Source organism: Amia ocellicauda, chromosome 9, assembly GCF_036373705.1.
Source record: "Amia ocellicauda isolate fAmiCal2 chromosome 9, fAmiCal2.hap1, whole genome shotgun sequence".
Taxonomy (NCBI): domain Eukaryota; kingdom Metazoa; phylum Chordata; class Actinopteri; order Amiiformes; family Amiidae; genus Amia; species Amia ocellicauda.
Window position 1 is genome coordinate 2,442,209 of NC_089858.1, and position 13,928 is coordinate 2,456,136.

General features: G+C 42.1%; 1 protein-coding gene across 3 annotated transcripts in view; it reads right to left on the reverse strand.

Moving 5' to 3' along the window:
* Positions 1 to 13,928, reverse strand: part of gpsm1b (G protein signaling modulator 1b) — a 49,914-nt gene that overhangs the window by 14,323 nt on the left and 21,663 nt on the right. For all 3 annotated transcript variants that reach the window (XM_066712618.1, XM_066712617.1, XM_066712616.1), the window contains exons 9-11: positions 13,291 to 13,405; positions 4,055 to 4,125; positions 3,727 to 3,909 (exon numbers count right to left, since the gene is read on the reverse strand). In XM_066712618.1, the coding sequence (XP_066568715.1) occupies positions 3,727 to 3,909; positions 4,055 to 4,125; positions 13,291 to 13,405 (369 nt within the window). The remainder of the gene's footprint in view (positions 1 to 3,726; positions 3,910 to 4,054; positions 4,126 to 13,290; positions 13,406 to 13,928) is intronic.

Here is a 13,928-nt window from a genome sequence, read left to right on the forward strand (position 1 = left end):
TAATTCGGGTTAGTTTAATAAAAACAATTGGGGGAGATGAATCTGGTTTTAGAAACACAGTAAGTGCGTTATCACCGATTAGGTTTTCTACTTATTGAATATTGTATTTTTCATCTGCAAACACTATCATAAGCATGGTTTGAGTATTATAGGTATGTACAATTCCAACAACCAATAAACTTGTATCATATTGTATTGCTGGTGACTGCTTTGCATACAGTTATTTTGTTGTTCCTTTTTTTAGAGATGGTCAGGCCTGACTGTTGTGACCAGCAGGTGGAGCTGCTAGAAAACATACTGTGACCGATGTAAAGAAGGCATTAGTTTTTGACGTATGCCTTTCAACAGATTCAAGTAAACTCCTTTTAGTACCATTAACTAGGCATCTGTGGTATATTATAAAGAAAAAGTTAAATTAAACCTGATCTGAAATGGTATGTTTGATTATTCTGTTATTTTCAGAAACAGGGATCAATCATTTAATGTACAACCATTCTTTACACAAAATGTGGCATTATATACAATATGTGTGTCTTTACAGAATACCTCCAAATAGTTTGGACAACAATGCCGATGTAAGCCTGATGCACGAATTGTCTTGTGTATATGGCAGCCGCTCACACATTGCTGTTGTGTGGCGCAATAAGCCGTTTTCCATCTGCTGACATTGTACAGACACAGCCTGCGATCAAAACAAATCTGGTTTTAAGGCAACACCTGACTTTATATGATCCGTTTGTCCTCTTGTTCATCTTGTTAGTTCAACAACTCAGCAAGGTGTTGTTTTTGCTTTCTTTCTGTGGCGACTGTTAAAGAAATCATCGCATCTGAACAGACTTCTCACAGTGGATTAACTGAATGGCACATGGAGGTTTTTTAAATCAATTTGGTCCTCTGTAGATCTGATTCTGAGGCATATTTGCCTTTGACACACTTCCAAACTGGCGGAAATATCCTCCGACTTCACCCTCGGGAGAGTTTACAATGTGCCTGATACTTCCTAAGGGCTTCCCGTTCCCAAATACAAATCCACCCCAGAAGTAATCAACCCTACTGGGACCATGTTTGCTTCATGTTTGCTTCGTCCTTGAGTATAAACAACCCGCCATGGAGTAGAAGCAATGCTGACTTAAATACAGATCTAATTTGAGGCAAATTACTAAAATAAATCCCTCAGCCCCCTTCCGCTTGCTGTGAGCTTTTGTGTTTCTGATTTCTCCCATTTGGAGATTATACTATATTAAAGTTTTGCTTTTAAACAAATATGCAGAAATATATTTGTCCGTAAAGAGGGCAGCTCTGGAGTCATATACAAATCTGCCTCTTAAAAGGGCAAGACGCCCTCACTGGGGGGTATCCGGGGGGAGTTCTCCAACCTTCTAATACATCAGGGGTGGAAATGTCACTTTCAAAGAGCTGAGGAGGGCAATGACAGTTTGGGGAATACATCTCCCTCTGTTGACAGAGATGAGTTACAACAAGGATATCACATCTCTCCGTATGTAAAGAGCAGCAGATTTCTGGCTACTAGACTAGTTTTTCCACTGATGGAGCAGGACTCATGACCCACAGCCAGATGGCATCTTTATTGAGCTTCATTCTGCGCCTTGTGCCCTGGCATTGGTTTACTATGTTAAGACCAATCACGTGGCCTTCGGCATCACTGTTCCTGCATAGTTTGCGAGCTGCGTCTCTGAGCTGAAAGAAGCCTTGTATAGTCCTGGGGCTCTTAGCCAGATCAAAAGCTGGAACATGCAGAAAGCACAGTGGCAGATCAAAGGCAAAAGTAGAGCAGTTGTATCTTAAAGGAAATCAATACATGCTTCTGGCAACTGAACAAGCATGAGGCAGAAGCTAATGGAAAAGCAACCACAAGAATTCATCTCCACTGTGTGGACGTCTCACATGAAAGCCCGATCGCAGCTGATAACCATCCTACACTCACTTAGTCTCCCCAGTACTGGGAAACTTGCTGACTTCAGTAATGGCAGAAGCCCTGTCCTTCTGTTTAAGCATCACGACCCCGGATGGATCGCCATGTCGACTGTAGAGTGGTTGTCAACAGTGTCACAGCAGAGAAGCATTTTCTACATCGATGTCAGAGGCACTGCAGCTAGCTGGTTTACACATCGGAGGATTCCCATTGGAATGATAAAAGTAAGACCAGAGAGCTACTTCTGTACTGCAAACAACTTTAAACCAGCAACATCAGGCAACACAGTTCTTCAAAAAACTTCAAAATGTCAGTCCAGCCACTCCATTGAAACCAATCATGGACATCTTATATCAATATTAGTCCACTGAGGGCAAATTGTACTGTACTTCCCGCTCATCAGAAGCAAGTTAAGCCCATTGCTGGGCACCTTAAGAACACAACATCTGTTACTGAAGGTTTTAAACACAGAACAATCACACATCCATCAACATTATGACTTCATACATAGCTTAATTGTTATTTACAGAAACTCAGTAGGGGATCAGAACCTCGTGGGAGTGTTTTGCTTCCGACAGCCCTTATTTATAAACATTGCAGGCATTTAAACTAACACGGGGGTTTCAGCCAGGATCATTGAGCACGGCTGTTCTGGTGTACATCATAATTAATTATTGTCTTTCGAGTTAAATTCTCTAAGCGAAACTAAAACGGAAAGGAAATTGCAAAAGCGATGAAAATATCATCCATCTGAACATTAAATGAATTGACTGAAATGGCCCTGAAATAAGAACAGACTGCATTCACCGTTTTTGTACAGTACAGACAAAATCGTCTGTATGATTTTTCCATTAGCTCCAATACAATTGTCGGAAACTTTTTAAGAGGCTTTCCACTGGTTAATAAAAGTCTTGCTGTTGATTAATTCTTTGAGGAGCAGCGGACGGTCTGCCAAGTAACTGGAGTGGGTCTTTGTCCTGTATTAAAAGTGTTGACTCAAGATCTTTGTTGAAGACTTTCTAACTGTTTTAAGTTATGGCTCTAGTCCTTTCTTCTTTGATAAGGGATTTGTGTTAGTCCTTTCTTCCAATTGCTTTTTTGGTTATATGTTCATCAGTAATTCAGCTAAAAAGGCTCCAGATGAGGAATAATGTTCTAATGCTGTTGATGCATCTTGAGGCCTAATTAACTCTGCTTTGGAGATCAGCTAATTTCTTCCCACAGAAAACAAACCTCTTTTGCTCCTTAAGCACAAAATATACCCCTCAGACTTTAGGGAATATCCTACTCGGAGAGACCGAGGGAACTGAACCTTTTCACCCTGAAACAGAGGAGACTACGTGGGGACTTGATTCAAGTCTCCAAAATCATGAAAGGCATCGACCACATCAAACCAGAGGAGCTTTTCCAGATCAGCAGGGACACACGCACCCGGGGACACAAATGGAAATTGGGCTTCAAGGCATTCAAGACAGAAAACAGGAGACACTTCTTCACACAGAGAGGCGTCACAATCTGAACAAACTCCCCAGCGATGTGGCTGAAGAGACAATTTGGGAACATTAAAAAACAGACTGGATAGGATCCTTGATCACTTAGTTATTAATGGACACCAAACGAGCATGGTGGGGCGAATGGGCTCCTCTTGATTGGACACTGTCTTATGTTCTTATGCAATGCCAACGCCACTCGTCAGAACTCAGATCTGGACCCCACGTGTTGCTGGTGATGGGCACAGCTACACTGTTGCCACAATTCATGTCATTGACTTCGACCGGCGGACTGAGACTCACAGGTGGTGCCACTTGTAGTCTGATGTCATCGGTGTCGACTGGTGAGGCCCGGCAGTCCAGCCACTGTCTCTCGTCCAGCGATTGCCCATCAGCACAACCCTTCCTTCTGATCGGCCCAGACAGGTGGTTCTGAGTCCGTCTCGACAGGTCCGAGTCCAAGTGATGGCTGTCGCCGTTTTGTTCCTGGCAACACAGACAGTAGTATCGTTATTGTAATATAGATGTCTTTATTTGATGGGTCCCTATATTAAATGTTATGGACATTGAGGACAAACAACCACGACAAACACAGGATCAAAATATATTCATCATATAAAACAGATGCTACCTTTTCTGAGGGATATTTCCACAGGTCCAAGCTGTCCATGCTGTTCCTCTTGCTCAGCTTCGGCCTGGCTCCTGCAAAACAAGAGGAGATTGGGATTTTTGTTCATATTCCCCGTACATTTGTATTGTTAACCATCATGAGTCGTCAGAGCAAGGCATCAAGAATATCTATACAGTATACAAGAAGAAATCTAAGAGGATAAACGCTTTTTAAAATGTTATTCTTTTGACATATTTCTATATGTTTTTTTCATGACCCACTGGTAAACAGTTCTCGCTCTGAGGTATAAATTATGTGATTTCGACTAGCGCTCATGTTCAGGACATCTGTGCAGCACATTACCCCGATTATGATCACATGACTTCCAGTGAACGTAACGGCATGCGTGCATATAGGTGTTTATCGCTTTAATCTCTTTTGCTGGCAGATTAAAACAGTAAACGAAAAAGAGATTACCTCTGAATATATTTAACATCCATTAACTCAGTGCAGAACTAACACCGATGATGATGATGATGATGATAAAGGCGAAGTTACAAAATAACATTTGGAAACAGAAACGTTAATCAAACAAGACTTCTGCGGCAGGTTTATATAAGTGTATAAAGTTACCCTTGCTTGTCTCTGTTCAAGTGCACATGGCAGAAATAGTACCTCGGCATTTGCATAATATAAGCGAGGGGCAAACAATGGAAGGGCAGAAGCACTCGATCAATCAAAGCGGGCAGGAGAGAGTCTCGGGAGGGAAGTGGCAGGAAAGACCAATCTGTCATTGCTGCCAGGCGGCCGGCTTTCGAACTACAGTCAGCTCTTTCAGTCCGCCGTCAGCTGTGCATTTATATTTGTTTTGATAGTTCAATTTCGAACCTCAAACGACCTCCAGCCCTAATACACAACAAATGGCTGTGATCTATAACAGTAGGGAGTCATTTACATATACTCCATCATACAACATCAATGAAAAGAGATTTTTACTTTGTTTTTTCGCAGTATCAAACAAATAACAAATAACATTATTGCATTATTAAATGTTTTCTGTTTTCCAATGCAACTACATGACAGTGATTGCAGTCCTTGTACTTCGCACAGTTGATTTTACGCAGTCCGTTGAGATTACACTTGGCAACTCGGCCACCTCCTACAGTCAACAGGAGACCAAACTAATAATATCAATAAACAGGATCCTGTGTGCTGTGTAGTTGGTCAGTTTCTATATTACTGTCACTGCCTGGCACTTAGAATGCAGCCAACAAAATAACAAAGGGAAAGAAAGTATCCTAGCAGCGCAAAACTGTCAACTCCAGGGCATGTTGTCACAACATAAAAAACACTGTAAAATTAAATTGATAAAACTGCAGTCTAAAGAAATAATGTTCACAAAAAACTAAATACATTGAATTATATTATTATAATAATAATTATTAATATCAAAATGTGCTGCTGGGTAGAGTGGGTATTGTACTCAATGAAAACCATATTCTTGGAGATAGTCAACATGGGTTTAGACGAGGCAAATCATATCTTACTGATCTATTAGAATTTTTTAAACATGCAACTGCAGCTGTAGATCACGTGAAAGCATATGATATGATATTACATAAATTTCCAAAAAGCCTTTGATAAGGTTCCACACCAAAGACTGATCCTTAAATTGGAAGCTGTAGGCGTTCAGGGTAATGTAAGTAGATGGATTATGAACTGGTTGATGTCTAGGAAACAGAGAGTGTCGATTAGAGGAGTTGCTTCTGACTGGAGTGAGGTTGTTAGTGGAGTTCCACAGGGATCAGTACTAGGGCCTGTGCTGTTTCTAATCTATATTAATGATCTGGACTCTGGGATTGTTAGCAAACTTGTCAAATTTGCAGATGATACTAAAATAGGCGACTCAGCAGATACAATCTCGGCAGCACAGGCTATTCAGAGGGACTTAGATAATATTCAGTTGTGGGCGACACCTGGCAGATGAAATTCAATGAGGACAAGTGCAAGGTATTACATGCAGGTAACAAAAATGTCCACTATAATTACACTGTGGGAGGAATAGAACTAGATGAAGTAACGCATGAGAAAGACCTAGGAGTCTATGTGGACTCATCACTTTCTCCATCCAAACAATGTGGGGAAGCAATAAAAAAGGCAAACAGGATGCTAGGGTATATTGTCAAAAGTGTAGAATTGAGAACAAGGGCAGTGATGCTCAGACTGTACAATGCACTAGTTAGAGCTCATCTGGATACTGTGGACAGTTCTGGGCTCCACACTTCAAGAAAGATATCGCTGCTCTAGAGGCAGTTCAGAGGAGAGCAACCAGACTTATTCCAGGTCTGAAGGGAATGTCCTACTGAGAGACTGAGGAACTGAACCTTTTCACCCTGGAACAGAGGAGACTACGTGAGGACTTGATCCAAGTCTTCAAAATCACGAAAGGCATCGACCACATCAAACCAGAGGAGCTTTTCCAGATCAGCAGGGACACACGCACCCGGGGACACAAATGGAAATTGGGCTTCAAGGCATTCAAGACAGAAAACAGGAGACACTTCTTCACACAGAGAGGCGTCACAATCTGAACAAACTCCCCAGCGATGTGGCTGAAGAGACAATTTGGGAACATTCAAAAACAGACTGGATAGGATCCTTGATCACTTAGTTATTAATGGACACCAAACGAGCACGATGGGGCGAATGGGCTCCTCTTGACTGGACACTGTCTTATGTTCTTATGTTCTTATGTATTTGTCTGCGATGAGGAATGAGATTTTGTGAGCACACCTGTGGGTCAGTTCGGGAGGATAGGTGGAAGGCGAGTTAATGACTTGACAGTGGAAAAGCACTGACCACATACATTCGCTCGTCCCTGGTGAAGGCACTACACTGTACTTGTCAGACTGTAGCAATAAACACACAGAGGGAACCTTTGAACAAACGATTCTTACTCTAACTCTCCTCGGTTGTATTTTGGTTCTAAGACTGCTAGAAGAACAAGTGTATTTAAATATCTACATTGCACAGCTCAACAGTCTTGGAATAAAAACCTCTCGGTCAGAACTGCAGCTGTGTAGAACACCTTTCCTTTATGCTGCTCAATTACTTACTGTATGTTGACTTATTGTGTAGCTCAGTGCTGGATCTTATGCAACATCAGGCACCTGCAATAGTGGCTATTGGTACGTTAAAAAAAACCGTCGTCAGCACAGATGTGAATCCATCTCCGCCTTTCCTTCACAAAGACCCCAGATAGATATATGCTGCACTTAAATAGTATTAAGGTTGATGGATGTGTCCAGTTGATCAGGGTGTTACACGAGGCAGCCTGGCTTATTAATGCAGAGGCGCCGTTACTGAATGCTTTGTTATTTCTGCCCCTGTGGATGGCTGGTGTCGCCCAAGCGATGCTGAAGGTGTGCAGCTCAACGTCAGATACATAAAAGTAAAACTGAGAGGGCCCTTAAGATCTATATTGTTAAAATACCATTTGAGAATTTTAAGCAACAAAGTAACTAAGTAACAGATCGAGAGAAAGAGGACTGATACTCAAATGAGTAAGAGGGCAGTTGAAACACTGCGTTATCTGTGGTATATTTAAGTCCCTGAGCACAATAGCATCATTAAGAATATGTTTTAATAGCTGCTGCTACACAGCTATTGTTGTCTCTGTTGTCCAATTTGTTCCAGTGACTCGTGAATTGTCAGGGATATTAGTCTAGAGTGTTTTCACATATTTTGTGTGTTGTATACTTTGGAGTTGTTCTACACATCTTCACAGCTTGACAGTCGCATGATTGAAGTGGCTAAACTGTGAAGAGATCCTTTACACAAAAACAAACGAAACGGACAAGCCAACAAAAGCAGTGTGATGCTGGCACAAATAAACTGTCACACAAGTTAAGCTACCCAGTGCGTTGTCAGCAGCAACATATGAAGTAAATACCTTAGTAAATGCTTTCCAGTTGTGTATTCAATTGATACAGTGTCGGCACAGATTTCTATCTCCAAACACAAGAGTTGTCCTCAGCCTATTAGTCACTAGATCCCTTTTACTCCAGTTGTACTAACAGGGTACAAACTTGAACTTATGTAGATCAGCCGAGGGCTTTTCTCGTGAGCTGGTTGGGAGTGTCAAGAATTGTAAATAGTAACGCAAAACATATCCACTGGTCTACAGTAGCACAAAACATGTACAACACATGTATATCACTGGCAGGGATTACCAAGCAAAACTGTGCAATGACTGGAATGTTTGTCTCAGTTGAAATTATGAGTATTATACAACATTCGCCCACAACGCTCACAATAGCTTTCTGTCAGTATTCAAAACAATACTGGGTTTGTTTGTTTTTCCCTTGGCCTGTCTTCTGTCCCCATCTATTTATCCATCACTTTCCTCCCCCGCAGTTTGATCTAATTTGGGGACACTGTTAGGATTACTACGCCAGTTTTTTTATTTTATTTTATTTTTTGGAGTGGGTGGGTAAAGAAAAAAAGCAGAGTCTATCGCTGTGGAGAGGGGATTTTGTCAAAGCAGTGTGACTCAGATGAACACTTCTCTCATCTCCATTGAATTCACTAGAAAATATACATTCCTTCTCCCCGTCTCTTGTTTTTTACACTGCAGATCCGTTTGCGAAGACATGGCGTGGTACGCGTACCGGCTTTGGCCCGGGACTGTCTAGTTAAAGGCATTCATCTCTCTGCTGTCCTGAGAGCTACTCATCTCCTCTCTTGTATTTCTCTCGCTGTGTTTACACGAGAGCATAAAAATAACACGCTTTATTTGGACCCTGAAATGGCCAAAGGCTGGAAGGAAGAAAGCTTTGGTGATTAAATTCTTACTCAGTACTGGGCCTAACCTTGTTAAACTGCCCGTATTGCTTTTGACATGCGTTCTTTTGTCACAAATACGTGGGCATTGACCCATCTACATTCATTTGGCTCAAATTATGACAGTTCTCTGTATTCTGGTCACTCCCGTCTGGAAAATAACTTGTTTACAGCTGCCAGCTTGCTAAAATTAGTTACCTCTGTGGGTGTATATTCCTCTTGACCATAAATGACAGCATGTTGGATAGCATGCTTTATGATGTAAACATTATAACTCTACAGTGAAGAATAACGTCCCTTCTCCTTCATTATATCTGTAGTCTTATGAGTGGCAGGTGTGGTGATGACAAAAGGTAGCGATAGGATACGCACACTGTCCAGATAAAATGTAATAACTGTGTATATATGATAATGGACTTTATAGCTACTCCAGGGGGTGGATCGGTTCCTGTCATATAAGCCGTAGTACTTACGAAAGGTGTCTAATTCATGATAACTGGTCACTGTAACTGGCCTTGTACACAATATTACTGGTGGAAAACCTGTTTGGCAAATATGTGTCAAACTGGAAGCCGTTGAGAGAGTGTAAACTTCCTCTTCCTACGAAAACCAAGAGAGACGCACTTCAAGATCATCTTGGCAGAATGTCAACATGTACATAAAGCACTCCCAGCATGGAACAGGACAGGAATAAAACATTTAGAGACATTTACAGACAAAATGTAATCTAAGCATTGTGAACAACTGCAAATAAATAAAAATATCTGAAAATATAATTTACAAGTCTTCTGTAAACTCTCTTTGACAGTCCTTGAAATCTTCAGCAGGCTTTACCTCATGTAAATAAACAGACTTAAAACCTTCTGTGTAAAACCTGACAAAACCAGACTGGCTTCAGACACAGAGCTGTTCTGAATACATCCATCGTCTCTCAGGTACTCGTGAGATCAACGGGGGCTGCCCGGGGGTCTGTCTGCACGGCATGTGTTGCAAAGTTAATTAAAGTATAACATTTTGTTTTATATGTCTGTAACCGTCTCGTAAAAGGTAATTGCTTAAACTGCCGAAACACTTTACTGGCAACTTTTAGGAGATGTTTTATTGACACCCCCTAATGTATGATACAGTTAATGATCGTGTGCTACAGGTCAATGAACCTCACATCGAGCAGCCCACAGAAATCACACAAAACATCGAGAAACCCACAGGGCCAAATAATAATAGAAAATCAATGTTTCTGCTCATGCTTTCATGTTTTCAACTCTTTCAAGGGCTGTTCTGCCTACTTATCTGAATACTGTGTGTTTAGTAAAGAGCAGACTCTGGGTTTAATAGTCTCAATCAGTAGCAGCAATTGCTGGACTATTTGAACACTGATAATCTAGGCACAGAGATATGCAATACCCGGCCAGCAAAAAGACTACCCGTGAATTCTCATTTATATCTTTAACCTGATACTAAATAAAACATTGCTCAATCAGAGCACTGTGCCCAGTCGCACATCCTGTGAAGGACAGCTAGCTCCACCTCTCCAGAAAACTTCCATCTCTAAACAGCTGCTCACCTCGGAGAGACGTCTTACCTACTCACTTAGAAACATCCTCGGGCGTCTGCAGAGGTGAAGTAAAGCAGAGCTGAACAAGTTTGCACACACTCACCATAGTCTGCAAGTGGGAGCCAAAATAGTGTGTCCCGGTCCCTTATTTCAGACCAGGGACACTGAAACAAAATGGATCCAGCTGGGGTTTTTTCGGCTTTGCTGGCCACGTAAGTTCAACAAGCAACAAGGTCTACCAACCAACAAGGTCCCAGTCAGTCCGAGGTATGTTCAGTTTCACACGTTCAGCCTTTGGGTGGATGGGGAAGGAGGGAGGGTGTGGGAAGTCCCACCTTCCAATAACTCCTTTTTCAAAAGCTCAGGGAGCTGTTTGTTTTCTGATGCCTGTTTCAATTTTTGGCACCATCGTCCTTTGAGTCAACAGAGCAGGGCATTTAACAGGCCAGAGCCGTGGCAAAGGAGTTGCGTTAACTCTTTCCTATATGCAGTGTGTTGGGTTTTTGTAACTTGCTCGATACTTCAGTAGTGGCATTGTGTGATTACGGTTGTTTGTACCTCACTGCAGGCAAACCATTGCGAACTCTCGAGAGCTGTACGCTGAATAGTAAGCTTGTTAATTGGAGAAAGAGAATCAAAATTGTAAATTAATGTAAGATTTCAAGATATATGTTGGAGGATCCCCCAAAAAATTGACAAATTCTTCAGATTCTAAAGAGGAATGAAGATTAGTCACTGGAATTGCATCATCGATATAAAATAAAGACAACAGTCAGTGGTTAGACTGGAGAAAACAGCTTCTGCTTCCAAGACATCTGTGTGAACTTCATTACAGCTTAATTTATGAGGCTGATGTTGAGAAGCAAAGTCATACACAAATAGTTTGAATGACACGTACTAATAACAGTAACTGGGGATCTAAATGAGTTTCCCAGGTTGGGAGGAGATGAGGTGTTACTTCTCCACACGTAATGGGAGAGCCTCGTTAGTACACAGAGAGACCATTTCCAGCAACAGCAGCAGGTGTAGAGGGTTAATTCGCCCCCGTGCTGACCGGATGCTTCGCCTGGCCAGTTTTCAGGCCAAGGCAGGTTTGCCACCTCAATGCTGCCACTGTCCGCCTGTTTGACTCCGGGCGGCTGCTGGGAGCTCTCCAGCGTCTGAAGCACAGAGCCCGATTTATAGCGGAGGAGAGTGGGGAGGGGCGGGGGTGTGCGCTTAAAAACAACTTGTTATAAGGAAATAATAAAAAAATTAAAAACCCAGACTGTGGGAAAAGGGTAAGAAAGTTTCAAAAGATCGGTGGAATCACAGCAAAATCACACGTTGAGGTGTCTGTCAGCAAAACAACCCAGGTCTCCAAACCTCTGCAACGTAACACAACCTCACTACTGGCTAGACCGGATGATCCTGTTCACACTGTCAGTACCCACTATTTCTCTAGCTGTCTTTTTGTTCAAGGCCCTTGTTTTTAAACAGACCCTGACAATCGTAGGACTCTGTCTGACATCACTTGTTTAATGTGTTCACAGTCACAGAACTGTAGGAGTATGCATTCAAAATAGTGATGTTTGAAGAAGTCATTTGGTCGTTTATGTGTAAACATTTGACGTGTATGTACGTCTTCGTGCCAGGCGTTTCAAGAAGTGAAACAACACACACCTGGCCTCCTCATGGCACCCAGTGCAACTGTGTAAACATCCTGAGGCTAAACACTCACCAAGGTGACAGCAAGGAACTCGTACAGACCTCGTTTTATAAGAGACACGTTCGGAAAAAGCACCTGCCAAAGAAATCCTTTTACTAGGAAACAGTCTTGTTTGACTGTTGTTTTTATTTCTGTTGCTGGTAATGAAAGGTAAACATTAAACCGAAAGCTAACTGTAATATTTAAGCCGCTCTGAAATCCATGAATTAAGTTAATTATTCTCTCTGTTCCTGCGATACTCTCATATATTTGTATGTTATTTGTAAGGACTGTTCAGATATGCATTCAATGGATTCACTGATCTATATATATGAATAGAGAGCCCCACAGTTATGTATCCGCAGGCAGTAAAGTCACCGACCGGGAGGTTGTTTTCCACCCTCTTGCCACATACTAAACAATCCCCCGTACAGTCCTATGGGTTGATCCCACTGATCTGTTATTTTAGCGGGAAGAAAATAGAATTTCATACCAAAACAAAAAAGAAGGGACAACCATTAGTGTTTAGAATATCGGTGAAATGTTCTGGGTGATTATAAATGTATAATCTGTAATATAGGCTTGTAATTTTTTAATAACAGTTAGGGTGTTTGGTGCAGTGCCTCTCAGCAAACAGACAGCATCCGGATTAGCCTCAGCGGCCATAATCACAGTAACTTCACTCCTGAAATATAGCTAACGATCTGTCTGACTGTATATCAACCAGGCTTTCTATGTACTTATATTGTTGAATACACATTTATTTTATATTTTAGGATTTTTTTCCATTCACAATAAGTGTCCATGTTACAGTACAATCCTTGTCATCGATGGGTGATGTGGTAATTTGTTATTGAACACATATTCAACACTAATGACTGTGGTAAGATGGCAGCTTCATCATAACCCTGCTATGCGCTATCCTTGTATATAGATCAGTGGATAGAAGTCTTTTTTTGCAGAACCGAAAAAATCTTTCCCGCTCTGTCTTTTTTAAAAATCTGAACTCATTTTAAAAACACTATAATTGTCCCTGTAACTGGTCCATACCTACATTGTTTTTCTCTTCCACCATAACTCTGCACCGATGTTTTTTGGCCTTCTTACCGAAACAGCACGTGCAGCATTTGAAAGGGACTCAAATGCGTAGTAATTAATGAGCTGCCGACTCACCTTGGGCCTCAAACTCGGATCCACAAGATGACAGGTCACCCTCGCACATCCCCAGGGCATCCATCAGCTGCTCCATGTTCATCCGGGCTGTCAACTCCCCATTGCGGTCGCCGATCTGCAGAGACAGACAAGCCCACAGCTGGTCAATATGAGCCTGTGGACCGTGGAGCTCCTCTTGCTCACTAAGCACTTAGGGAAGGAAAGTGTGTAGCTCAATGTGCAAAGGTTGAGCCCTTTAGTGCCGTAAGTGCAAGCCACTGCAGTTTTGCAGATCCAGCAGTGCTCCATTCATACAGAGAGGAAGAACCCAGGTTTGGCCGTTCTCTTTTCCCAGCCTCTTGTGTGTGTGCCGCGTCCTGCGGGTGTCAGCATTGGAGAATGCACCCCACAAAATATGTGTATGCAGCCCTTCAATATCCAATGACAGGAGAAGACCTCCGCAGCGAGCTGGAATCAGTGCGCAGTTCTGTTAGCAGAGGACCATCGAGCAAGTGTCGAGTGCAGGAATGTGTCCCGGTCCAAGAGAAGGACAGCTGATAGCCCTATGATATGGGCAAGACCGAGCCCAATCCAGTCTGTGGTAAATGCTTCAGCCCACAAGCACTAACATGGTAAGGTAAACAACAAGGGTTGATCCA